This window comes from Denticeps clupeoides, chromosome 7 (assembly GCF_900700375.1).
Source record: "Denticeps clupeoides chromosome 7, fDenClu1.1, whole genome shotgun sequence".
Classification (NCBI taxonomy): Eukaryota; Metazoa; Chordata; class Actinopteri; order Clupeiformes; family Denticipitidae; genus Denticeps; species Denticeps clupeoides.
The window spans coordinates 19,610,579-19,636,461 of NC_041713.1; the positions used below are offsets into that span (position 1 = coordinate 19,610,579).

Sequence of the window (25,883 nt, forward strand, 5' to 3'; positions counted from 1 at the left end):
CACGCACACGTACAGACAATTCAGTGTATCTAGTGTACATGCGTTTAGATTGTGGGAGGAACCCAAAGAACCCAGAGCAACCCCGCTTCAACATAAGGAGAGCAGGTTCAAACTCATGACCTTGGAGGTATGAAGCCACATCACAAGCCGTTGCACCACCACGCGGCCCCATAACAATACAATAAAGTTAAAACAGACTTTGTCTTTAAGATGAATAAATAAGTATTCAGAGGGTGAAAGAGATTGTTTGGCATCTTCAGTTATTAGAAGAATGCAATGTATTAAAATGTGTTATATTTGTCGTGCAGTTCTAACTGAACATGGGTTTAAAAAAGTTGTGATGTGTTCATCTTCAAGACTAATTAGGTTTGTTGTTGAGGGCTCCATAAAAATGGCTTTTCCATGAGGTGTCCGTGGCCTGAAAACGGAACATTTTTATGGAGCCCTCAAGTTCCTGTGTTGAACTTTAGAGTGCAACACGGGACAACAGCAGCTAAATAAAGACCCAGGGAACACAAGCTGGTGTACGTAAGAAGGCTTAGAAATTAGGACAAGGAGAACACACTCAAACAGAAGTGCAGACGTGTGAGATAACCACATGAAGCCACTAAGGCTGGGACACGCCCGTGATGGAAAATGTCCATCAATATCCCTGGACGTTGGCCCGGTTCTCAGTACTGCTCCAATCTCAGCTGCTGGTACGAGTGGCCCACAGGTTAACAGTCTCGGGGCGGGGTAGCACCACCAGGACACATTAAATCTGTAGCTGGGTAACATTTACACAAATGTGCAAAAAAGATCAACATTATTGATAGGTTATTGATATTGATTGTACATTATGGCTACCAGGCTTAGGTGGGAGCCAGGCTGGTATCACAACGGCTTAAAAATGTGTTCAGCATCACATGAACTGAACACACACATTTATTAGAATGCACAGAATAGAGACCGACCTGCCCCAAGGCCACATGGGAGTGGATTGGCTGTGGTGGGAGTGTTGTCATGGATCCCACAGAGATATTGGGTTTTTGTCCTTGTCTCCGTCACCAAAGGAGCGGGGGACCCAGGCGTAGGTGATTCGACAAAAAAACATTTTATTCAAACTAAACAAACACATAGGACACACACACACTCCACAAACATAAAATGGACTCCAGTCCCACAGACTCTGACATGGAGACGCCGCTCGGGGGGGGGGGGCGGCCCTGCGGCTGTGCCAGAACGCCGACCACACGCACAATACACACTCAACACCATCACACGCTCACACTCACACCACGCTGACACAGCGATGGACGGTTTTGTAATTCCGGACCCGGAACACTGGTGCAGGTACTCCCATGAAGTAGGGAAAACAGGTGCAGGGAATCAGGAAGGGGCGGGGCTTGCACGCTTATCACGCTCCGCTTACACTGGACGGCGGGAAGGACCAATACACTCAGTGTGACGTTCTTTGAGAGCTGTGCACAATTTTGGGATTTGAAATACACACATAAATACACAACAAACACTACTGCACCTCAGTCACCATGGCAATAAAAAATATCCATCTGCATACAGTACAGGCCAAAAGTTTTGACACGCCTCCTCATTCAATGTGTTTTCATGACCATTTACTTTGGTAGATTCTCATCGAAGGCATCAAAACTATGAATGAACACATGTGGAGTTATGTACTTAACAAAAAGTGGAGACCTGGTCTCCACAGTCACCGGACCCGAACCCAATCCAGATGGTTTGGGGTGAGCTGGACCGCAGAGTGAAGGCAAAGGGGCCAACAAGTGCTAAACACCTCTGGGAACTCCTTCAAGACTGTTGGAAAAGCATTTCAGGTGACGACCTCTTGAAGCTCATCGAGAGAATGCCAAGAGTGTGCAAAGCAGTAATCAGAGCAAAGAAACTAGAATATAAAACATGTTTTCAGTTAGTTCACCTTTTTTTTTGTTAAATACAAATGAGAAGGTGTGTCCAAACTTTTGGCCTGTACGTATCTAAACTAATGCTGAACCAGCTAGACCAGTGTGACAAGCCCTTGAAGGTTTGAAATGCGAACAAATATTTCTCACAATTGTTCCATTGGTTTCATGTGACAGAATCTTAAAGTATAATTCGCAGTAGGATGAAATATACCGTATGTTCACATTGAAATATTAACTGTGTCTGACCGATTTTATGCCACAAATCTCTTTATCTCTTACAATGATACTAACCAAATACACGATCAGGCGAAGGTTTATACACGTCTACTTATTTACAGCCAGACACAGGACCATGAAATAACACACGTAATTATGTAACAAATGTGCTGCTGTGATGGCAGCATTTCACACCCTTGGTTTCTCTCCACCACCTTAAGTTGGACCACGGGGACGGTTTCCAACAGTCCTGAAGGTTCGTGCTGAACATCTTTCTTATCGTTCACTCGTGTTAATCAGCATTCTGACGATGACAATAGTGACCAATGATATTTCACGTTCCCTGATACAACAAATACTTCTGGATCCTTCGCGCCAGCAACTCTGATACACAGGAAGAGTAACACAGGCCTCACTAGAAGAAGCTGCTTAATGGCCATCAGCTACCTTTCTTTGTTTGGATGCCCTTAGCACCCCGAATTCTCTTGCTCTTTTGTAAACTCGCGCCCCTCTAATTAAAGGTAGCCAGCGATCGTCCAAATGGCATGTGTTAATGAGTCCCATGCATTAAGCTAAATTATCGGCTCTCGCTGCGGCCCTGCTCGCTGTAACCCAGGATACATTTTAAAATGGGACGGCTTCATGAAAGAAGACATGCTAATGACCCTCACGACCAGACCTGAGCGTGCATTCATCCTTTCACAATCAACAAACCCTGCCTGAAAGGTCACGGCGAGGCAGGGACGGTGTCGCCAGCCCGTACCTCGGCCCGCCCGACGGGGACCTGTCCCGTATATAAAGCCCCGGCTGGGAGACGGCGACATGAACACTCCTCCGCAGCTACACTAATGGATATCGCATCTGATAAGGTAGGCAGAAGTTCATCTTCTACGACCGGGTTTAATCGACAGTTCACGCCGCTCAGATTCCGGATGTGATTTCTGTCGTACGACGACGTCCTTGTAACGGGGTATTGATGGCGTGCCAGGAAGATTTGCATATGTTAGTGTAGTTATAGAAATATGTGCCTCCGAACACTGTTAAATAGCGGCATTGCTCTATTTTGTGGATCGATCTACGGTTAGGCATGAATGGCAGTTCCAACATTCACTGCGATGCGGTCAGGTCTCTAATTCTCTTTGCTATTCCATCACTTTTGACCTTGTGACCTTTTGTACACGAAAGGTCCCTAATTGTGGCGCCTTCTTCGATACTGTAAAGGCGACTCTTTTCCTGAAAAAGGTTTCCAGGCTTGTTTCAGGCTGTAGCATCGACCACAGTTTCAGACCACTACCTCGTCCAGATCTTTCTCCGCCAGTTTAAAAATAATAATAAACAAAATAATTTAACAGTTTACATACAGTACAGGCCAAATGTTTGGACACACCTTCTCATTTAATGTGTTTTCTTTATGTTCATGACGATTTACGTTGGTAGATTCTCACTGAAGGCATCAAAACTATGAATGAACACATGTGGAGTTATGTACTTAACAAAAGAGGTGAAATAACTGAAAACATGTTTTATATTCTAGTTTCTTTGCTCTGATTACTGCTTTGCACACTCTTGGCATTCTCTCAATGAGCTTCAAGAGGTCGACTGGGTTCAGGTCCGGTGACTGCGGAGACCAGGTCTCCACTTTTTGTTAAGTACATAACTCCACATGTGTTCATTCATAGTTTTGATGCCTTCAGTGAGAATCTACCAACGTAAATGGTCATTAAAAGAAAGAAAACACGTTGAATGAGAAGGTGTGTCCAAAGGTGTGGCCTGTACTGTACATTTTGTTGTCCGTTTTAGAATGAGAATTTCACTTTGGAGATAAATGGCCCTTTCCAAAGAGTAGCTACATGAAGATGTATAGAAGGAGTAGAACACTGAGCACCACAACAGATAATAATGCATTTCTGATCCAGCCCCCTGATGATCGGGGGCAGTGGACGCCTAGCGGTTAAGGAAGCGGCCTTGTAATCAGAAGGTTGCCGGTTCGATTCCCGATCCGCCAAGGTGCCACTGAGGTGCCACTGAGCAAAGCACCGTCCCCACACACTGCTCCCCGGGCGCTTGTCATGGCTGCCCACTGCTCACTCAGGGTGATGGGTTAAATGCAGAGGACAAATTTCACTGTGTGCATCGTGTGCTGTGCTGCTGTGTATCACATTTCACTTTAAGATCGAGCCAGAGGTAACAGTGGCAGAGAGAGGCTCTCAGACGCTGTAAACCTGCTGTCCTCGTCCCGCAGAGGCTCCACGTGCTCCTTGTCCTCCTGCTCCTGGCGCGCCTGCCCTGCGACGCGGGCGACACCGGCGGCTGCTGCTGGCGGGACTCCCGGACCTGCAGCCTGCGGGAGCTGCTGTGCCGCTCGGGGAAGGGAGGCGGCTTCCTGGGCAGCGCGGCCGGCATCCTGACGCTCGGGAAGCGGAGGGCGCGGAGCCGCCTGCAGCAGATCCTGCAGGCTTCCCGGAACCCGGCGGCGGGGATTCTCACCATGGGGAGGAGAGGCGCCACCTCCTGGCCGCCCGGAGTAAAAAGCGAGGAGCAGCGTGCAGAATAAAACAACGACAAAAAAGAACATAAAACGCCCGAGAAGGAACAATAAAGGAACTGAATGTAAATAATGCTGATAAGTAATGACAACTGATGTGCTGTAATCCCGGCCGCCGCCAGCAGGTGGCGACATTGTAATACTGCAAACGTGTGCGTGTGTTGGGGGGATTGAACGAGGAAGTAAAAGTCAGACGTGTTTCTACATCAGACTGGTGTGTAACCTCCACATGTCAACGTTGTCCACACACACGTGGCGGGACCTGAATACGAATAAACACAAACACACACACACACACACACACACACACACTCGCCTGTGAACTAGAGGACCCAGGTTCAAACCCCACTTACTACCATCGTGTCCCTGAGCAAGACACTTAACCCTGACTGTCTTCAGGGGGGGACTGTCCCTGTCACTACTGATGAGTCGCTCTGGATAAGGGCGTCTGGTAAATACTGTAAATGTAAATGCTTCGGCTCCGAGACCCGCGTGGGCAGGAGAGGGAACACGGAGCTGAAGGGAACAGGTATGAACAGAGGGCGAGAGACATCAACAACTAACGGGAGAGAGGGGGGACGGGAGCGAGAAGGAGGGAGGGAGAGAGAGAGGTAGAGCGAGAGAGGGAGAGAGAGAGAGGTAGAGCGAGAGAGAGAGAGAGAGGTAGAGCGAGAGAGAGAGAGAGGAAGAGCGAAAGAGGGAGAGAGAGAGGAAGAGCGAAAGAGGGAGAGAGAGAGAGAGCGAGAGAGAGGTAGAGCGAAAGAGGGAGAGAGAGAGGTAGAGCGAGAGAGGGAGAGAGAGAGAGAGGTAGAGCGAGAGAGAGAGAGAGAGGTAGAGCGAGAGAGGGAGAGAGAGAGAGGGGTAGAGCGAGAGAGGGAGAGAGAGAGAGAGGTAGAGCGAGAGAGGGAGAGAGAGAGGTAGAGAGAGAGAGAGAGAGGTAGATCTGAAGCGCAACTCAACTCAGATTACTGAACAGTTTGCGAGCGGAGGGATGGAAAGACTTTGCACTTCTGACACACGAAAAGAAGGATAAATCTTTGTAAGCATAAGTGACGTGGGTCGCGTGGGTCACGTGAAAGTCCCGGAGTGTATTGAACTCGCCACCGCCGGGAATACGCAGGGGGTCGTGGGATGCGAGGACAGGAGGAATAAGAGGGGGAGGAAGGAAGGTGGATGCACCAGGATGGAGGGAAGGCGCTGACCTGACGGTAAGACGCGCCGTGCGCGGTTCCTGTCGCGGGTTCTGCTGGTTTAATTCGTTTCTTGATGAAATCCGCGTTCTTCTCTGAACGGCGACTGGCCGACAGCCGCGCATATGCGATGTTGGGAGGAAGTTCATTTTTCAATTAGTTTTAGTTCCCGCTTCTTTGCTTGTCACGATCAGATTACTATCTGGTCTGTGGATAACTTTTTTTTTTTTAACATTATCCACGACTGTGATGTGTAATGTGATAAATGTAATGCTGGGATTGATCGGGAATGATCGTAGTACATTCAGATCCGTGGCTGCTCTCTCCACCGCAGGAGGAAGGTCGGGATCGTGGAGATGCCGGTTATGAAGGGGCTTCTGGCTCCTCAGAACACCTTTCTGGACACGATCACCAAGCGCTTCGATGGCACCCGTGAGTATCACCACAGTGGACGGGGACTGTGGTTGTTCCGTCACTATATCACCACGTTGCACATAGACTTAGGGCTGCAACAACGCATCGATTAAAAGGATAAAAGAGTCCGCAACCAATTTCATGATCGATCCGTTGTGGCGCGCGACGCAGAGACTTTTGATTATTTAAAAAAAAAGAACAGATTTTATTCGAGCGAATACGCTCAGTGTCTCCGCACTGATGCAGAGTATCTATGAAGGGCCGTTTAGGAAATATTTCAGACTTTTGTTACAGAAACACATGTGAAACACACACACACATTCACATATGAAACTGACAAGCATGCATTTATACTACTGAAAACACACACACACACACATATATGAAACACTCACACAGATACAGGTGAAAAGGACTCGGACACACACACACACATATGAAACACTCACACAGATACAGGTGAAAAGGACTGGGACACACACACACACACATATGAAACACACACAGATACAGGTGAAAAGGACTCGGACACACACACACACACATATGAAACACTCACACAGATACAGGTGAAAAGGACTGGGACACACACACACACACACACACACATATGAAACACTCACAGATACAGGTGAAAAGGACGCACACACACATATGAAACACACACAGATACAGGTGAAAAGGACTGGGACACACACACATATATGAAACACACACAGATACAGGTGAAAAGGACGCACACACACATATGAAACACTCACAAAGATACAGGTGAAAAGGACTCGGACACACACACACACACATATGAAACACTCACAGATACAGGTGAAAAGGATGCACACACACATATGAAACACACACAGATACAGGTGAAAAGGACTCGGACACACACACACACACATATGAAACACTCACACAGATACAGGTGAAATATACTCTTATGTCACAAACAAAGATTACAATTAAACGGTGTGTTAAATGCCCATATAGCATTAGTGAAGCTTTTCACATGTTTGTGTGAGTGAAAACGTTTCAGTGTGACCGGAAGACATTTCACAATTTCACTACCCTCATGTTACATGGCACAGTCCTTCAGTAGGAAATTGAACTTATGCACCCTCACGGCACAGAGCACCCCCCCCCCCCCCCCCCCCCAGACTGTAAAGTACTTGCAGTGTGAGGACCCCCACAAACAATGTGAGAGGCACATCTTAATTTTAGTTTTAGTTTAGCCTTTGCATCAAGCTGTCATTTTAGTCTTTGTTAGTCTTAGTCACGTCCATACTCATTATAGTCTAGTCTAGTTTCAGTCAACAAAAAGTTCGGTAAGTCTTTTTTATTACAGCAATTCTATTTAACCAAGTTAATAAATTAATAGTACCCAGCAGAACAGACAAAAACAACATTTTCTTTCAGTCAAACACATTTCACAATTAAAATAAGATTACCTTATTATTGTTATATTATAAAGGAAAGAACGTCTGATCTAGTTTTTGTCAATGAAAATGAAGAGGCATTTTAGACATTTTAGTTTAATCTCATTTTTATTCGTCAACAGTATTACATGATATTTTTCACCACAAGGCTTTATAAACTTAAAACAAAATTCATGGCGATATCCATTCAATGATAAAACAATAACCGTCTCTGACAAGTCTTGTTGCTTATCTATTTTGTAGAAACAGCTGCTATTAACCTGACTTTTAATTAATCAATTGCTGTTAGGAATAGCTCATATGAAAAGCGAAAACCTACCAAATTATGTTTAATGCATTTTTTTCACTGAAAAAAAGATTTATCACTTAATGAAGACAGAAAGGTCCAATTTTGGCAAGACAAAAGTTTTGTCCCCTATAGAGAAATTGAACAAATTTACGGCAAGTACAAAAATATGTCAGCAAATTAAATAGTGGTGCTGTGAGATCCAAATTTCATATCTTGTATGACTTCCATGAGCTTGAAGGACTGCATCCATGCGGTTGGCAAGGATTCAAACAATTTATTTATTAAATCATCAGGAATAACAGAGAAACCAGTCTTGTATGCCTCCCAGAGTTCATCAATATTCTTTGGTTTCCTCTTCCATGCTTCCTCTTTCATCCTACCCCACACATGCTCAATGATGTTCATGTCTGGTGTCTGTTCATGTCTGTTCGTGCCAATCCTGGAGCATCTTGATCTTCTTTGCCTTGAGGAACTTTGATGTGGAGATGGAAGTATGTGATGGAGCACCATCCTGCTGCAGAATTTGGCCTCTTTTATGGTTGGGAATATACAAGGTAGCTAAGATTTCTTGGTATTCCGATTATTGATGTTGCTTTCCACCCTGCAGATCTCTCGTACACCCCCACACTGTCTGTAACCCCAGACCATGATTTTTCCTCCACCAAACTTCACTGTTTTCTGGGTGAATCTTGGATCCATGCAGGCTCCAGTAGGTCTCCTGCAATATTTGCGGCGACTGTGGTGTAATTCAACAGAAGATTCATCTGAAAAATCCACCTTCTGCCACTTTTCCAGAGTCCATCCTTTTAGCAGGCTGTGGGCCTTGGCAAATACCACACGGTTTTTCAATTGTCTTTTGTTATGTGGTGGCTTCAGGGCACTGATTCCACCATGGAGGCCATTTCCACACAGCATCTGCTAAACTGTTCTGGTTGACACAGGGACTTCAGGTGACCAGGTCTCGTGGAGCTCTGCTGCAGTGGAAAATGGGCTGGCCTTGGATTTTCAACAAACGTTCCTCTCGAGCAGTTGTCTTGCGGGGTCTGCCCGACCTGGACTAGTCAAAAACGTCTCCAGTCTCTTCAAATCTTTATTTTTTTAATCCTCTGAAGGTGTCTGCCTCATCAGCAGTGGATCTGGTCTTCAGCCTCTTGGTAATCAACACTTTAGTCTCAGGGTGAATCTCAGGCATGTTTGCAGTTGATGTGAAGGTCTAGTGTTCTGGGGGTCTTTTTATACACACCTGAGACCTCATTGATCCATTATTAGTCACAGGTGAAGCTCATATGACAAGGCGACAACACTTATGTCTTTGTAAAAATGCGCTTTACCAGCTTTAAACATTAGAATACAAAAGCTGTTGGGAATAAAATTAACATTTTGCATTTCTTGTAAAAAAATCTTGATTAGAAATTTATTTCAGCGGCACTTGAGGTCAATTTGTACACAAGCGACAAGACTTTTGTTAGGGACTGTATATGCAATATCCTGGTATTTATGGTTTCCTGTAATGACCCTCCCCTGTGTCTAGCGTCAGCGGTTATTGCAAGCTGTCCATCGCGGTGTGTCAGCGTGGTGTGAGTGTTGAGTATGTGGTTTTGTTGAGGGTGTATTGTGTGTGAGGTCGGTGGCCTGGCGTGTCAGAGTCTGTGGGAATGTTTTGGTTGAACGTGTGAGCGCGAGGGCATGCGTTATGAATGAACATGTGTTCCACAAGTGAATGTAACCTTTCCTTTTCCCGTTTCCACTTCCATTCACCCCAAGTAGAGTCCTATGTGTTTAAATAAAATGGTTTGTGTCTAAGCACTTGCGCATGGGTCCTCCCCGTCTTTGGCGACGTGACATTATCATATGTTGCCTTGGCCTGAATTCATATTGATTTTAATTTCTGGTTAAACTGTGGAATTTTATACATGTATTTATTTTGGCCTAAAAATGAATAACAGTGACTAAAGACTGTTCTGGATTCTGAATTGTCACCCTTTTTTGCCGAAATTTGACAAACATCAGTCTGTCACATCTCAAGAGGGATTTATTATAACATATAATTGGCATGAGGGCCAAAAGGAAAAGAACTTAAACACCCCTAGGCGTGTGGCACACGGCCAGGAACTGAAGAACATACAGAAGGTACGGCAGCGTCCACGTCAATGTTGCAGCACTGTCTTGCTGCTTTCCGCTACCTTTTTATGGGGCTCCTCATCGGCGATCAGAGCCCTGCTGTCAGGCTCTGTACCCAGCAGCACCCAGCCGTGGCACAGTCATTAAATTGGTTTCCTTTCAGAGCATGTCTACTGGGAAAGCAGCCTGATAAAACTGTAAGGGTTGCTGCAGTAAAACACTGATGGGCTCTCTAGAGACTGCATTTCAACACAGGTAATTTAATGAATAAATTGGGACTGAAATTATGCTGCTATGTTGTTATATACACTGTAAAAAGTGAACACAGGCAAAACTTGATAAATTGATATATTTATTGCAAGCTGTCCATTTGATAAATTATTATCAAATACCGCCATGCTGATGACATTTGAATGTTCGCTTCCTCCATGCCATGTTAGTGCCAAGCTAAGTGTAGGTCCATATAACGGAGAGTGAATGCACAGTGTAAGAAACATAGGAAATAAATACAGTTTAACTGAACAGAAAGGTTCATAGATCGCCATACTGTTGCTGATACCTGAGTTATTTCTGTCATTATTTGACCATTATTTTATACATGTTGGATCAGTGCATGCATATGTATAAAATCGCCTATGACACCAAAATGGTCCTTTAACTTGCCTCTCTTCCAATCTCTTTCAATTTAATTATTACATGTATTTACCATTAATATTTACTGTATAGATGTGTTTTATATAATGATTCCTGAATAATACTAAATTACATGTTTTGATATATTCGTGAACAAGATCTAACTCGGGAGAATTCAGATTTGTATGTCTACAATAATGTTGCTGTTGATTTGCTGGGAGTCACGATGACTTTTTATAATTTAGTCACTGATATGTTCCCGCCTCTCGTTGTGTTATTTGCGTATGTGTGTGTGGGCGGGTGGGCACGGTATAGTGTGCCACACATGACGGAGCAGCAATGAATTCATCTGTGTATTCAACACAACGGCATTCCAACCTGATTCGTGCACTTATATGAAGACGGCTGAGCATGTGAAACGAGTGCATGTGCGCTCCATTCGCTCTCTTCTTCTCAGCACTTTCATACAGCCTCTAGGTTGTCACCACGGAAACACAATATGAACAGAAATATTCTGACTTGTGAGTGATTAATGGCAGCTCTTCATTTAAATGAATACCTCTGGTAATATATAGAAAAAGATTTAGTACTATCACCTAAATAAACATTATTACAGATTAATTTAAAACTGAATGGAATGGAATGAGCTTATGAAATTGACTGGGACTGACTATCAGAATCATATATTTTTTGGTGTTTGTTATTACTGGAAGTGGTTACTGCAAGATGTATAATTTGGACTAATCTGCACTGCAAAACGTTACAGGCCGATTAATGAAAATCTTGATTTTCCATGGTTCCTCAAATTTCTGTTTTCATTCTCTTCTTTCTGAGGGCATGGCATTGGCAGCCCCTATTGAGAAAATGTAGACTGCCATATGTCTTTATAACCTCCTTGTGACTTTTTTTTTTTATACAAATCACCATAGCAACACCACATGTGAGAACATCACATTTTTCTTTGGTAGTGTCCAATTAAGCAAACCTGTTCATCAATGTCCACTCTTTCCATTTCCATTTAATTGCTTAGGAAGACTGCAAAGAAAGTGTGAAAAAAGGCCTTTTTTTCTTATTCTGACGTCTTTCTTGCTGCAAATCAACATGTCAAACCTGCAGCTGAAAGTCTTCTCTATACAGTTGAAACTGAGTGTTTCTGAGTATTTCTGAGTGACTTTCTTTGCAATTTCTCTGTGGGGAAGTGATGTTCTCCCATTATTAATTACATTTTCCCACAATTATTATAGCAACACACTACTTTCTACAGCACAATACTAATCAAATAATGCTCACGAGGGTTTGGTTCCACTGTGTTCCAACACTACTTTAATGCAGGCAAATAATGAGGAAAAGTTGGGACGCATGAACCAGTAGCAGCGGCTTTCAAGGCTTTAATCAACCACCATGGCTGTAGACCAAAGTGAAAGTGAAGTGATTGTCATTGTGATAAACAGCACAGCACACGGTGACACAACTAAATGTGTCCTCTGCTTTTACTCCAATCACCCCTGCTCAGTGGCACCTTGGGATTCGAACCGGCAACCTTTCATAACTGTTAGATGGAGCAGTAAGTAGTTGTAGTTGTATTTGAAAATGGGGGCTGTGGTTTTCAAATGCTTGTTTTTTGCTTGGATTACGCGATTATGGATAATGAGCAAGTCCTTCCCTGCTTTATATGTTCTTTAGTGAGTGAATAACTACAAACAAGCATTCAAACATTCGCCAGCAAGAATCTGTCAAGAGCACAATGCTGCACTTAAAAACTTTCACTTACTTTATAAATGTGGCCGGACGTGGCCGGACTCCATAAATCAGTTTATGTCATGCTGTGTTAAGCAACACCTCTCTGATTGAACACAGCGTGGTATTAATTTACATTAATCAGCTGGGCATAATTACAATTATAGGCAAATAAATCTCAACCAAGGAATATACCAGCCTTACGATGTAGGTGTGTGGTTTTAATTCAGACTGGAGGTAGTCAGACATTCTATTTTTCAGCACTGGTGCAGCACAGTGGGATGCCTATTAGCTGGTTATAGGCTACTGTCTCATCCATTTCCCGTTTTCACGTTGCAGTCCCTCAGATGCAATGTTCTGTTGGGTGGAAAAGAAATCCACTTTTTTCAATTCTAGTTTGAGTCACCTTTGTATGTTGCATTGTTAAATAAGTTAGACTGCACCCAGAAAGGTTTTCTGCTGCAGTAAGCAGGCAAGCAGTGGTTGTCAATTGTCCTCAATTGTGCTAAAATAAGATGGCACACGCTCTGTGGACTCATGCTGTGTGTCAAATTCCCACTCGACCATGCATGCAGCATCGGTAATTGAGATTAAATTAGACTTCTTGCCCACCATGGCGTAATTTTCCTTCTTCTTGCATGGCAAACAGTGTCACGTCCTGCTGCTCTTCTTCCAGGTCTCAAGCATAAAATCTGTAGGACTTACTTACTTCTGACTACCAACATTTATTTGCATTTACATTTACAGCATTTTGCATCATAGTAATTCCTCATTTGGTTTACTAGGACCCGACCTGTAAATACCATTATCTTAATAACTCAATAGTTTGCATTCGAAGATCTTTAGTGATTAATCTGTTCAAACATCTAGTCTAGCAGTGCTGGAGGACGGGAGGGATGGAGGTGCAGAGTGAGGAGTGATGAGAGATCTGAGGTAGGAGGCTGCTGACCCTTCACTGTGCTTTAGAGGCAAGCATCAGGATTTAAAATCTAATGCGGGATGGTGCAGGAAGCCAGTGGAGGGAACGTAGCAATGGAGCGGTGTGGGAGAATTTGGGAAGCGTTCTGGATCAGCTGGAGAGGTCGAGTAGCACCAAAAGGAAGACCGGCCAGGAGTGAGTTCCAGTAGCCCAGTTTGGAGATGACCATTGATCGGAAAAATACGAGAGATTGGAAGAGTAGCCTGTGTTGAAAAGAAATGCAACAAATACTAATGTTCTAGAGAAGGAATCAACATGAGTGAGAGAAATTGGAAATGTGAGGCGAGCAGGAGAGGGAATTGTCCATGGTTACCCCATGGTTGCGTGCAGTGAAAGAAGACGAGATTGGAGAGTTCTCCAGGGTAATTTTAAGATCCTGCTGTGGGGAGGAATCAGCAGGAATGAATATCTGTTCAGTTTTGCTGAGGTTTTTTTTTTTTACATTTCTGCTCGCAAGATGGTGTTTTTCTCACATTGTTCTCAGAAGTGTGACCCAGAAGGTCAGCAGTTGGTGAGGTGCTGCAACACCAGTGTCTGGCGCTATCAATCCTTGGACTGAACAGTCCTTGAAGGTCTGAACTGGAAAAGCTGCAATTGAAGTGAATGTGAAAGTGAAGTGATTGTCATTCTTATACACTGCAGCACAGCACATGGTGACACAACGAAACGTGTCCTCTGCTTTTAACCATCACCCTGAGTGAGCAGTGGGCAGCCATGACAGGCGCCCGGGGAGCAGTGTGGGGGGACGGTGCTTTGCTCAGTGGCACCTCAGTGGCACCTTGGCGGATCGGGATTCCAACCAACAACCCTCTGATTAGGGGCCGCTTCCTTAACCGCAAGGCCACCACTGCCCAAAACAAAATAGCAGTCTTTTTTATGTTCAAATTTATGTGAAAATTCTATGTTGTGGAAAACTGAATTTCCCCAGGGTGCATTGGCTTGTCTGGTCGGGTGCTGAGACTGATGCCAACAGGTGGATGGGTTGGAAATCATAGTTATTACACAAGGCAGTGAAGAGAAAATAAAAGTGGTACCTGGTGGCTTCGTCAAATGGTGTCACTTAAGTTCATGGTTCTGAGTGTTGAGACAATGACAAAAAGAACAACTGGAAAGACTTCATATCATAAAGACTGATATTTTCTGTCAGGTTGTGTCACCATGGAGCAATGAGAGCAATATTTTATATAGTAATGTAATAATGCAATATGCTTAATGCCATTGTGGATGTTCTTAATCCAGATTTTATACACAGACCCACAGCCACATAAGAGCAGTGCGTAATATACTGTTATATACTGCAAATATAATGATTTTTGCTGCAGCTTTATCACCGTCACTGAGTACGATCTGCATGTGTGTGTGTTCACAGTGGCCCGGCAGTACATTTGTGTGGGTGTGTGTGCTTTCTTCTTCTCCTCCGCCATTACCTCCAAGGCTGTCATCACCTGTCAATGTGACACCATCTTAAAATAGTCTGGCTGTGTCAACACATTGTGAATGTAAAACTCGGGCACCTTTGTTCATGACCAGGGCCCAAATGTAAATGAGTTGGATGTATTAGCTAGCAGAGCTGGAGTCGACCAAAATATACTTTCACTTCTCTCTCGCTCATATAGACGCACCTTGAGTCAGGATGACCCATGAAATGAGAGCTATAGCTAAATTAAAGTTCTTGTTATGCAAGGTGTGTGTGGGTGTATTCAGAGTGTTTTTCAGGTATAGCCTGTTTTCAGTTGGCCTGGGAGAAGGGCAATTTTAACAGGAACACTGATGGTTTGCCTCCACCAATCAAAGTGCTCGCCTCGTACCTTCTAAACAGCTGCCTCAAACGCAATGGCTCATCGAGAAAATGGGTCGCTTAGAGAGGCAGTGCTAAGAACACTTGACTGCATAGGTTCCTGTGGCGTTTTTACACAGAACACAAGCCTGAAATTAGGGGAATAATTGCTAACCCTGACCCCATGAAGTGGGCGTGGGGGCTCTGCAGCTTTGCAGCTTAGATTTGGGCTTTTGGAATGGTGCGTTAATGCATGTTCGGTGAACAACGCAGAAATATATGTTAGGGTACCTGATACCTCAGTAAACACATTCATCCAATGCCAACCAGCATCTAAACTAATTATCTTGTTACGGCTGTCAAAATTATTGAGTTAATCAAAGTGATTAATTCATAAATATATCATGCGTTAAAATAATAAAAACGCAACTACAATTTGTTGACTTCTTGACCTATGACTTAAGTGGCAAATTCATCCTAAATTCATCCTAGCCAGTGGCAATGCCTACATAAAGATGGAGACGGACAATGAAGGAGTTTAATTGCAAAATGGGGGATTTTTTTTGGTTGACGGCCTTACTTATTATTATCATTTGGGGTATATTGAATGCCTACTGTAACTGTATTTATCACCACAATGTGGATGGTCTTTGGGGTTTCTATTATAACAACTGTGCTACAACCTGGTACAACCAGGACTGTACATAGGTGCAAATGCGAGTTATAGGTTCCAAGTGCCGTGATTGGAGGGATACAGTGATAAAGGACATAACATATTCAAAGTATCTTATATAAACATCAACCCATCAAAGCCTAGGTGAAACTCAGGTTGCCATGGTAACGCGGACAGCATGTGTTTGGATGCTCTGAACACCAGTCATCTAGCTGGAGAGGACGTCAGCTCTTACAATATGTGTCTGTAAATGAGTATGAGAAAAAGAGCGTCTGATTCAGTGACAGACACTGAGAAGATGAACCCGTCTGTCCTTCTGGCATTAAACATATAAACTATATTCAGATTGCAACATTCCAGGGTTTTGTGTTTAGTTATTGCATTTAGTTTTGATGCAAAACTCATTCACAGAGAGACAAATGCAAAAATGCACACTTCCTCAGCACACTCTGACCCAGCTCAAAAGATTGACTCCGATTTACCATGACTCAAACTGGCACAGATTTTGTGTCATTAAGGTGTATTTCAAAAATAGTTCTTATTCCATTAGATCATAATCCCTGCTTTCACGCAGAAATACTCTGAAATATCTGAAATGCCAGGGCAGCGTGAAGCAGTATCCCTGAACGGCAGAGAGGCTGGAATTCAGGAGTGGGTGAAAGAAAAGAACACTGTCAGTGTGTAGGAGGGAGAATGAAGAGAGAAGGCAGAGAGAAAGAGGGAAAGGTAAAAAATCAGGAGTGAAATCTTCACTGCATCCTGACCTTGGTGAATTTCACATCCTCTGGATCTGGGCTAAAGTTACACCACATCCTTCATTTAAATTCACACTCATAAATGGCAGTAATGCTAAAATGGTTTTAAAATACCATTTAAATTCAGTTTTATATATATATGTAATGACTAATACAGCATCCTACATGTTAAAACTGAAGAATATGCATAACTCACATATGCACAGCCATATTGGCACAAATAACAATGGACATGGTCTACTTTGAACAGGTAAAGGTAAAGGTCTACATAAAGGTAAAGGTCTACACCATTTCAGACATGCTCATTTTGTTAAAATCTTGTTCATTCTGAGATTTCTTGCCAATAATGTAATGATCTAGTAAGATAAACTATTGAAGCCATTTCAAATTGATTTGAAAGTAGTGCTTTGTCTCATGGTGAACTTTTACTAAGCTCCTGACTCTCTTTCTCTCTTTCTGACTCCCTTGCGATCCTAGACAGCAACTTTCTGCTCGGAAATGCCCAGGGTTGCCGCGGATACCCTATTGTGTACTGCTCTGATGGGTTCTGCGAGCTCACAGGCTATGGGCGGACAGAGGTAATGCAGAAAACGTGCACGTGTCACTTCCTGTGTGGAGGGGAAACAAGTGAACGGGTGATACAACAAGTGGAGAAGACTCTGGAGGGCCAGAGAGAGTATCAGGCTGAAGTGCGCTTCTACAGGAAGAATGGTAAGAATGGCTGTAGGCAAAAAAATTTTCTTAACCTAATTCACCAATCAGGTAGCCAGATGACTTTTTCAGCAAGGGTGGGAATTATGACAATTATCATAAACATCTGCTGTGTTTCTGATTCCTGGAGTGTTACGGTGTTACAGCTTTGAAGTGATAGTTGGTATTTTCGAATCAGTAAGAAACAGCACTTGACACTTTTTGGAATCAGTGCAATGTATAAAATTAGACTGGGATATTAATTGTTATTTCATTTTATTTTTTTTTATTAGTTTGTACACTTAGAATTTTTTTTTGCTGTCAGTCCATTATATATTTTTGCCATGATATATATTTCCTCTCAGAATGTAACTAGCATTGTAAATATCAGATATAGTGGCAGCATCACTGTACCACTGTACCATCACAATGTGTTCAATATATTTATGATTTTTGAAGTAGTTGTGTCGTGGACTTTTTCTTTCCTTAGAAAAAACTTTAGTGTGTTCTTTATTATTTTTAACACTTGCCTGTGGCTTAAAAATAGCATTAAATGTTATACTACAAGGTAAACCACAATGTCACAGTATCTGGGCTCAGTGTAACACACTTGCCTATGAACCAGAAGACCCAGGTTCAAACCCCACTTACTACCATTGTGTCCCTGTGCAAGACACTTAACCCTAAGTTGCTCCGGGGAGACTGTCCCTGTAACTACTGATTGTAAGTCTCTGGATCAGGATGTTTAATAAGTGCCACAAATGTAAACTATATTTGAAATGAAAGCTTATTCCCCTGATGTAGGTTTACCACTTTTGACTATTAAATGGAAAGCCGTTATTTCCAGACATTGGGTGTCTGGAAAACGTGGGCCAAATCAAAAATATTTCTTTATCTTCCTGTTAGGAAATCCGTTCTGGTGTCTCTTAGACATTGTGCCAATAAAGAATGAAAAAGGAGAGGTGGTTCTCTATCTGTTTTCATACAAAGACATCAGTGACTCATATGCCAGGAGTCACCACAGCAGCAGAAGAGAAGGTATGGTTCCATCCAGACATTCACCCACTCTGAACCCAGAAGAGCATGCAATATTAACATTAAGCACAGAATTATGCAACTGATGTATTTATAAAACTATTCTGCTTCCCTTACTTTAACCGCAGAAACTGTGTAAATTCACGCCCTCGTGCATGTTTATTCTTGCAGCTTTGAATTCAGTGATTTAAATGCAATGACTCTAACAATGTTGTTCTTAATCAGGACTATCTGAGGACAACAGACAGAGGAGAAAAGCCGGCGGTTCACACTTTTCCCGCGCTCGAGAGCATGGGAGGACTCTGGTTTACCGCCTCACCAACCAGTTCACCAGCAGGAGCAAAGGCAAACTGACAAATGTGAGTTGCTGAAAATGACCTTACATTAACCACAGACTTAACCACGACTACATCCGTAACCATAATTAGGGCCAACTAACAACGATGTGAAACTACGTTGAGGATAATGTCCATCCATCTGTCACAAATATGAATGAAATATTCATTACGTAGTCCACACCTCTCATTTTCTTTATGGAAACAATTCTCAAACTGAGCACAGTGCTATATCATAATTGTAGGACTAGTTTGCTGACCTGGGATTTATGTAAATGAAAGTAAACTTTAACAATGTTTGTGCGTGTGACGTATTGTCGGATGCAGAATGAGGAAGTAGCATGCATGAGATCCTCAGGCTCCTCAAGACAAAAAGGGTAGTTACTCTCTTCTTGGAGATGCCGATAACAACCCAGCGTCTCTCTCTATTGCTTTATGTTTTCATAGTAAATGACCTTGCACTCGCGAACACGTCTCAGGCTTAGAACATAGCACTGCACTTCGATCAAGCTTGAAAATAGTGGCCTATGTGCTTCTTACGGACGTGCAAATTATCCCATGTTTCTGATGGAATGAGGTGGGGTTAAATAAAGGACGTTACCACCTCCAGAGCTGCTGGAAAGAGAGGGCGGCGATACATTTACAGATGCCCCAGCAATAGTGATTCAGTGAGAGATTCGCTTCAGATCAGGATCCACGGTGCTTCAAAGGGCTTCGTTACCTCCACGGTGTGTTTGTGTGTGAGAGAGCGGTCGTATACTGTTTGTATGATGGATTTGCGTATTTTCCCCTCTCCGTGCCGTGGCTGCGCCAGCATCTTCATGTAATACTGCAGAATGGATACAGTGAGGTAGATCAAAGGTAGTTAAAAAAGAAAAGGTGTATACACCTTTAAGGAGGAAACAAATGAGGCAGTTTTGAATAAGTGAGGGCTTCCAACAAGGAGAAGTGTGTAGCGTTACATTCCGAGCGGAGAGTGGAATAGAGCGGAACCCGACAGCCTTGGACTGAGTATTCTCTACCGAGGAAAAGGAGGAGGATGGGATCCCCGCAGAACAAATGGACTCACAGATTTCTGCCTGTGGAACGGCGAGGCAGGACAGTGGCCAGGAGAATGTGCTGGAGACCAATATAACACCGACGGCCAAGAAAACGGGTGCTAAGATGTGTGGGGAATATAGAACAATCGGTTTAATGAGTCACACGGCGAAAATAGTGCTTAGGTTCTTGAAAAATAGGTTCGAAAAACAAGCGTGCGGGAACACTGAGTCAGGATCTGGAACTAAACAGATCCTGTAATTGAAGAAATTATTACAAGAAAAATGTTTAGCATGGGTCTCAATGACAACGGTGCAGACTGGAGTAAGATACGTTTTTTTTTTTTTTTTTTTTACGATGAGGTATGATTGAGAGGAGAAATGTAGGAATACTGAATGAACAAGGAATGTACAGAAGTGCCGTGCACGGCAGACATCAAAGTACAGCGCAATGTGCGGCATGAATTGAAATGCACAGCATACCGGTGGTTTGGAAACTGCCAGACAGGTCAGGGGAGACCAGTAATAGGGCGTGGCTGGCAAAGGATGGTTCTCACACGAACAGTGCAGCTGCGAATGCTCTCCTCTGGGTGTGATGCGGATGGTGCGAGGCGTTGTTCAGTATGGAATGTTTCGATAAGTTCGAGTAATCTCTCTAAACCGATGTTCTGTTCTTAATCAGCTTGCTTTGCACCAAATGTCCCACTTGTGGGACTAATAAAGGTACAGTTTCCCCATGACCCAGCTCTGGACTAAGCACTTAAGGAAAAGGTTTAAGTAAGATTGTCCAACCTCTTATTAGAGAAGTATTATGTTTTTGTAAATCAATACAAATAACATTGTATGTTCAAATTGTCATGTTCACTTAAAATTTCAAAACTTTGTAAAAGAGAACTAATAGATATCATTACCATATTGTTCAGTAACTACGCGGTTTATAGACATGTTACATAAAAGGAAGGGCTTAAATATTTTCTTGTTTTTTTCCCGACCTGTCAGTTTGTATGTAAAAGTGTGCTGTCATCCTTCACTACCTTTTCAAATAATTTTTCAAAATAAGTTTTTAAAATAATAGTATAATTTAAATTTTTGTTATTTAACTTGGTACAGTCATGACAGAGAAGACCGGGTGTTCAAGAAAAGAGAGAAAAAGAGAAGTTAGGGAGAAAGTCAACATAGAGAGGATAGAGAAAAAGAAGGGAGTGAGTGTGTGTGTGTTGGGGGGTGTTGGAGAGGGAGGAGGTTAGAGAACAAACACCAACAATCTGCTTCGGTACCCGAAACAGCAAAGAAAACAAACCAACATCTGTATAAGTCACAGTAGATAATGAATATTAAATGTTATTTAACAGCACTAAGTATTAATAATACAAGACATGTTCAGCCCTTATGTGTAGGGAAGTGCTTGTGACAGTAGTGTCACACTAGTGCACAGGTGAACCAGCACGCAACACGGCGCAATTGCGTGTTTTATGCACAGGCACATAAAATGAAGTTGGTTACTAGGAAACAAGTCCTGTTTCCTTTTCATGTCTTATTACTAATTACTCCCTACCGTCTTCCACTCAGCTCCTCCGGAATTAGACTTCCTGTTCTCAGTAGGAACTCATTAAGACAAAATGTCACTTTTGTGACTTTAGTAGGTTGACTCCACCTCTACTTTTTGGGTGTTTAAATAAAGCGAATGTGAGAATAGAGCTATTGCGTGAGTCAATAAATGGTAATAGCTGTAGCAGACAACACTTATGTATAAGATACAAACATAAAGAATAAAAATATGAAGCAAATGCTATTTCCTACATGAATTAATTTCTTTAAAATGATTTTTGGTTATTTATGAAACCTTTGTTATTTGTCAGGAACAATCATGCTATATCATGACATCCCATAGTTATTGCAAAATCGTTTAAAAAAAGTTTAATTGAGTTCTTGATTCTAATTGAGTCTATATGTTGCAATGTTACATTATGCACTGTTACTTGTTGCAATGTTACATTATGCACTGAAAAGAGTGAACACTGGCTAAGCTTAAAAAAATTATTAACCTGTCACACCTAATATTTTAGCATTGATGTATCATAAATAAACCAATCAAACCTGCTGTAACCTGTTTATTTACATAAGGTCAATGCTAAAATATTAGGTGCGACAGATTACGTAAATTTTTATCCAGTGTTCACTTTTTTAACAACATTCTTTAACAACAACAGAACCATGAGTCAAAAAGAACCAGAAGAGCAAGATTTAAAAACACAAGCACAACAGAACAGTCTGTAGTAAGCAGCAAGTCCACCTAGTGTTACAACTGTACATTTTACTGTTAATATTGGATAAAAAACATGAAGGGTGAACAGTTAACAATATGAGGCAATTGGGTTTATTGTGTTCTTACTGTACTTACTGTACTTTTTAAATGTATGGCGTGTGATGATATGTGTCACTCTGGACAAGAGCATCTGCTAAATGCCATAAATGTAAAACAAGTCATTAATTAATTAATAACATATCTTGTATGAAAATTATACTCATTTTAATGCTTTTAATCAAATGTGCCTGTAAAATAATAATACTTATAATATAATGTTTAAAATGTTTACTAACATATTTGTATTGATTACTTGAGTCCCATTTCAGTCATCCAACTTAAGAAAAAATTATATATAATTCATGCATTTGTCTTTATAAAATTATATAAAATTTATTTTTGTTTTGATGTGAGGTAACTAATGCATAAAATACATAATGCATTCTTACTTAAACTATACTTATAAGGGAAATACAAAGAAGACACGCAATGAAACTGGAATGTACTTTCAAAAGAGAATACTCAGTAGTGCAGGTCGTTAAGGATCATTTTTAATTACGTCTCAGGGGCTGTGGCTTTTTCTTCTTTCAGGATCATTGATCTGAATGTTAAAGTTCACCCATGCCGACACAATCCGCTTCTCCAGCCCTTTAATATGACAGGCCAGAATAAACCTGTTATCTGAATGAAGCTGGATAATTGTGTTTAAGTTTGGAATCTAACCGTGGTTCCACATGTGACATTTGGCTGAGAAAATATAGTCCTTCCTCAGTAATTTATCTCAATTTTATTGATTTATGTGATATTAGCTTATCTACTTATAAAACCATTTTATGTGTTAATGAATAACATAAAAATCACTAAAAGGCATCAACATGTTCTTTGTTTGCAAGTATAAAGAAGTCCAAGTCTTTCTCGTGTCTATCTACAGTATTACTAAACAGAAAAACTCTGAAATTAAGATTATGGTGAAACATCCATAGAGACGCACGATTTCTATTAAATGTGCTGTTGCAGCATTTGCAACGCCATTGATTGTTTATTATGCATTAACAGACTGCGTAATAATAAAATAACGTCTTGTCTTATTATTGTAAATCATCGTTTCCAGTTTTATTTGTAAACAGTGTTACATGATGTATCTCGTTGTAGTTCTCACATGACTAGCATGCGCCCTGTCTTGCTTCCATCACGTCTTTAACGTTCATTCACAGAGATATCTCATCAAAGATTTCGTTGATGAAAACCACACTATTTGGCAGCATGTTTGTAAATGACAGTTAAGAATTGTCAGTTATTAGAATAAAAAAGAACAAGCTGACCAAGAATTCAGTTCAAGTTTTAAGTCAGTGGTGACGGTGTCCAAGTCATGAAAGTAAATCTGTAATGATTCTTTTTTTAATTCAGTAGATTTAGTAGATCTCATTGTTATTTTTCAGTGTCCAGTGGTACACAGGAAGACATCAGTGTTCATTATCTTTAGCTTAAAAAAACAAGAATGTTGCATCATGTATTCTTATATGAAATTCTTTGTTTAACAGCAGTGACAATACTGTTTATTCATACACTTCGATGTAGTAAAGTGTTTGACCACCACTGCCCTGGGTCCGCTTCCTTGCTCGCTAGTAATCAAAAGGTTGCGGGTTCAAAAAATCCTGAATGTCAGAGCCATTGAGGTCCCCTTGAGCAAGGTACCGCCGCCACACACTGCTCCCCGGGCGGCTTTCCTCAGGGGATGGGTTAAAAGCAATGTGCTGTGGTGTGTCACATGGGACAATTAACCTCTTCCGAACGAAGATCCCACCGTCGGGCACAGCACAGTGCACACAATATTAACACCCATATGTAAAATTCAGGCAAATCGCATTTCGTCTTAACGTGAAGTATCTCGACTGAAGCCACACAAAGACTGTAAAAACTGCACCCCTGCCGAGCATTGAGAGACCCCAAAAAGGGCAAAAACATTACCTTAATCCAGCCATTATGTGTGCAAGCGCGTTCAATATAGTTCATTTTTATACGACTTATATTTTTCGTTTTAGTATTGTTATTTTCTAATTTCTAATCAATAAATATTGTTCTTGTTCAGCCAATTTATTTTGCATGTTGTTCTTTTGGGGAACATACAAATATACATACATACACACACACACACACATTTTTAATTATGATTATACATATGATGTGATATTTTCAAAACAGTCCCAAAACAGCTATTATTAGTTGGAATGAATAACTATTGTGACAAGAAATCAAACAAAATAGTTTTACAGTTCCTGAAAAATCTCAAATGACATTTTGGACATATGGTGTCCAAAACGTCACTAACATGCGCAAATTGACAGGTTGGAAATTTCTCTACTAATGCTGCCTGTTATCTTTTCTCGCAATATGTCTAATGTAGGTTAATTATTAGGATTTTTTTTTATTTTCCTTTGTCATTTTCTTCAGTGTTCCACATATACGCGGATTCCTACACTCTGGAGTAATTTCAGGAGCATTAAGATTTAGAATGAAAAATAATACTAATAAACTAGAATATACTAATAGGCCATGCAGTTGCAGAGAGGTTCACTTAGAACCAGAGGTGGGCAAACTACAGCCTGCAGCCCGAATTGCCCATAATTATAACTGCGTTAGTTTTCCAGTAATGCATGGTGTTCCACCAGGTGGCGCATTAGGCGCAGACAGAGCTGAAGATCTTCGCCCCAAACCCGACAGGTTTTTACACTGTATTGTGGTCATGAATGGCAAGCAATAAGGGCCAATAACCAGGTTCATGGTGACAGGTTTAATAATAAAAAGCTATCCATGTGAAAGCACCTTTCTGAACACCACCTCAACTGCGCTTTTTACGGCGTCACGTTACGTTACCCAGGATGGCGTAAAAACGCATTTTGCTTGTATTGCGCTCCTGCACGCTTCACAACAAATAAAGTTGAACTGTCAGGACCGAATCAGTGTCTCAGAAAGTCAAGGACAGCTGCTACAGTACTCCTGGCTTAAAGTGCTCCCTGAACGAAGGGATACGCTTGTTTTATTCTCCTTAACAATCCAGCAATTAGTCCATGTCATGGAACAGATGATTGGCTTATCGTTTTAAAAAACCTTTGTCGACGTTGACTAGGTGGCACATACTTATTATGTGATGGAATGAGTCTGTATTTCATACATGCGTTTTCATTAAACACGCACACTTCAAATACACAAAATGCACATGTCTCAAACATTTTATTCCAGTGTGATCATGAAGTACAAAAGGACGATTAGTTGTTTGCAGTGTAGGAGATCTGTCCTTGACTCTCTGCGATACTGATTGTGTAAATATGAACACTGTATTGCCTTTTTTATGTTTATGTCTGATATGAATGCATATGGTGCCAGCCCGGCCCCTCTGTCAAATATTAAAAGTCAATGTGGCCCCTGAGCTTAAAAAAGTTTGCCCACCCCTGCACTATAGTATTATAGGTAATATTATTTGTTCTTTGACACGTTACATTGGACCATTGGGTGCTGGTCATTTCTAAACCAATCTTTATATTAGCATTACTTACTCATACACATATCGTGTCTTTGGATTCTTCATTTTACTAAGAATACACATTACCTGACAGAATATATATTGCATATTAAGGATGGTTCAAACCTCACTTACTACCATTGTGTTCTTAAGAAAGACACTTAAAACAGTGTCTCCAGGGGGCAAATGTCCCTGTAACTACTGATTGTAGGCCACTCAGGATAAGGATGTCTAATACATGCTGTACATGCATGCATTTGCATACTTATTTCAGATG

At 41.8% G+C, this 25,883-nt stretch overlaps 2 protein-coding genes across 2 annotated transcripts in view; both read left to right on the plus strand.

The window, feature by feature from the left end:
* The first annotated feature begins 2,979 nt into the window (after positions 1-2,979).
* On the plus strand, positions 2,980-4,889 carry hcrt (hypocretin (orexin) neuropeptide precursor). Its single transcript, XM_028987340.1, has 2 exons — positions 2,980-3,004; positions 4,378-4,889. Exons 1-2 carry the CDS (start codon positions 2,984-2,986, stop codon positions 4,687-4,689), a joined length of 333 nt encoding a protein of 110 aa, XP_028843173.1. The 5' UTR covers positions 2,980-2,983; the 3' UTR covers positions 4,690-4,889.
* A 674-nt stretch (positions 4,890-5,563) lies between these two features.
* kcnh4a (potassium voltage-gated channel, subfamily H (eag-related), member 4a) overlaps positions 5,564-25,883 on the plus strand; it is a 33,250-nt gene continuing 12,930 nt past the window's right edge. The window contains exons 1-5 of the mRNA XM_028986038.1: positions 5,564-5,888; positions 6,205-6,302; positions 17,162-17,395; positions 18,281-18,412; positions 18,635-18,768. Coding sequence (XP_028841871.1) covers positions 6,227-6,302; positions 17,162-17,395; positions 18,281-18,412; positions 18,635-18,768 — 576 coding nt within the window. The 5' untranslated portion in view covers positions 5,564-5,888; positions 6,205-6,226. The remainder of the gene's footprint in view (positions 5,889-6,204; positions 6,303-17,161; positions 17,396-18,280; positions 18,413-18,634; positions 18,769-25,883) is intronic.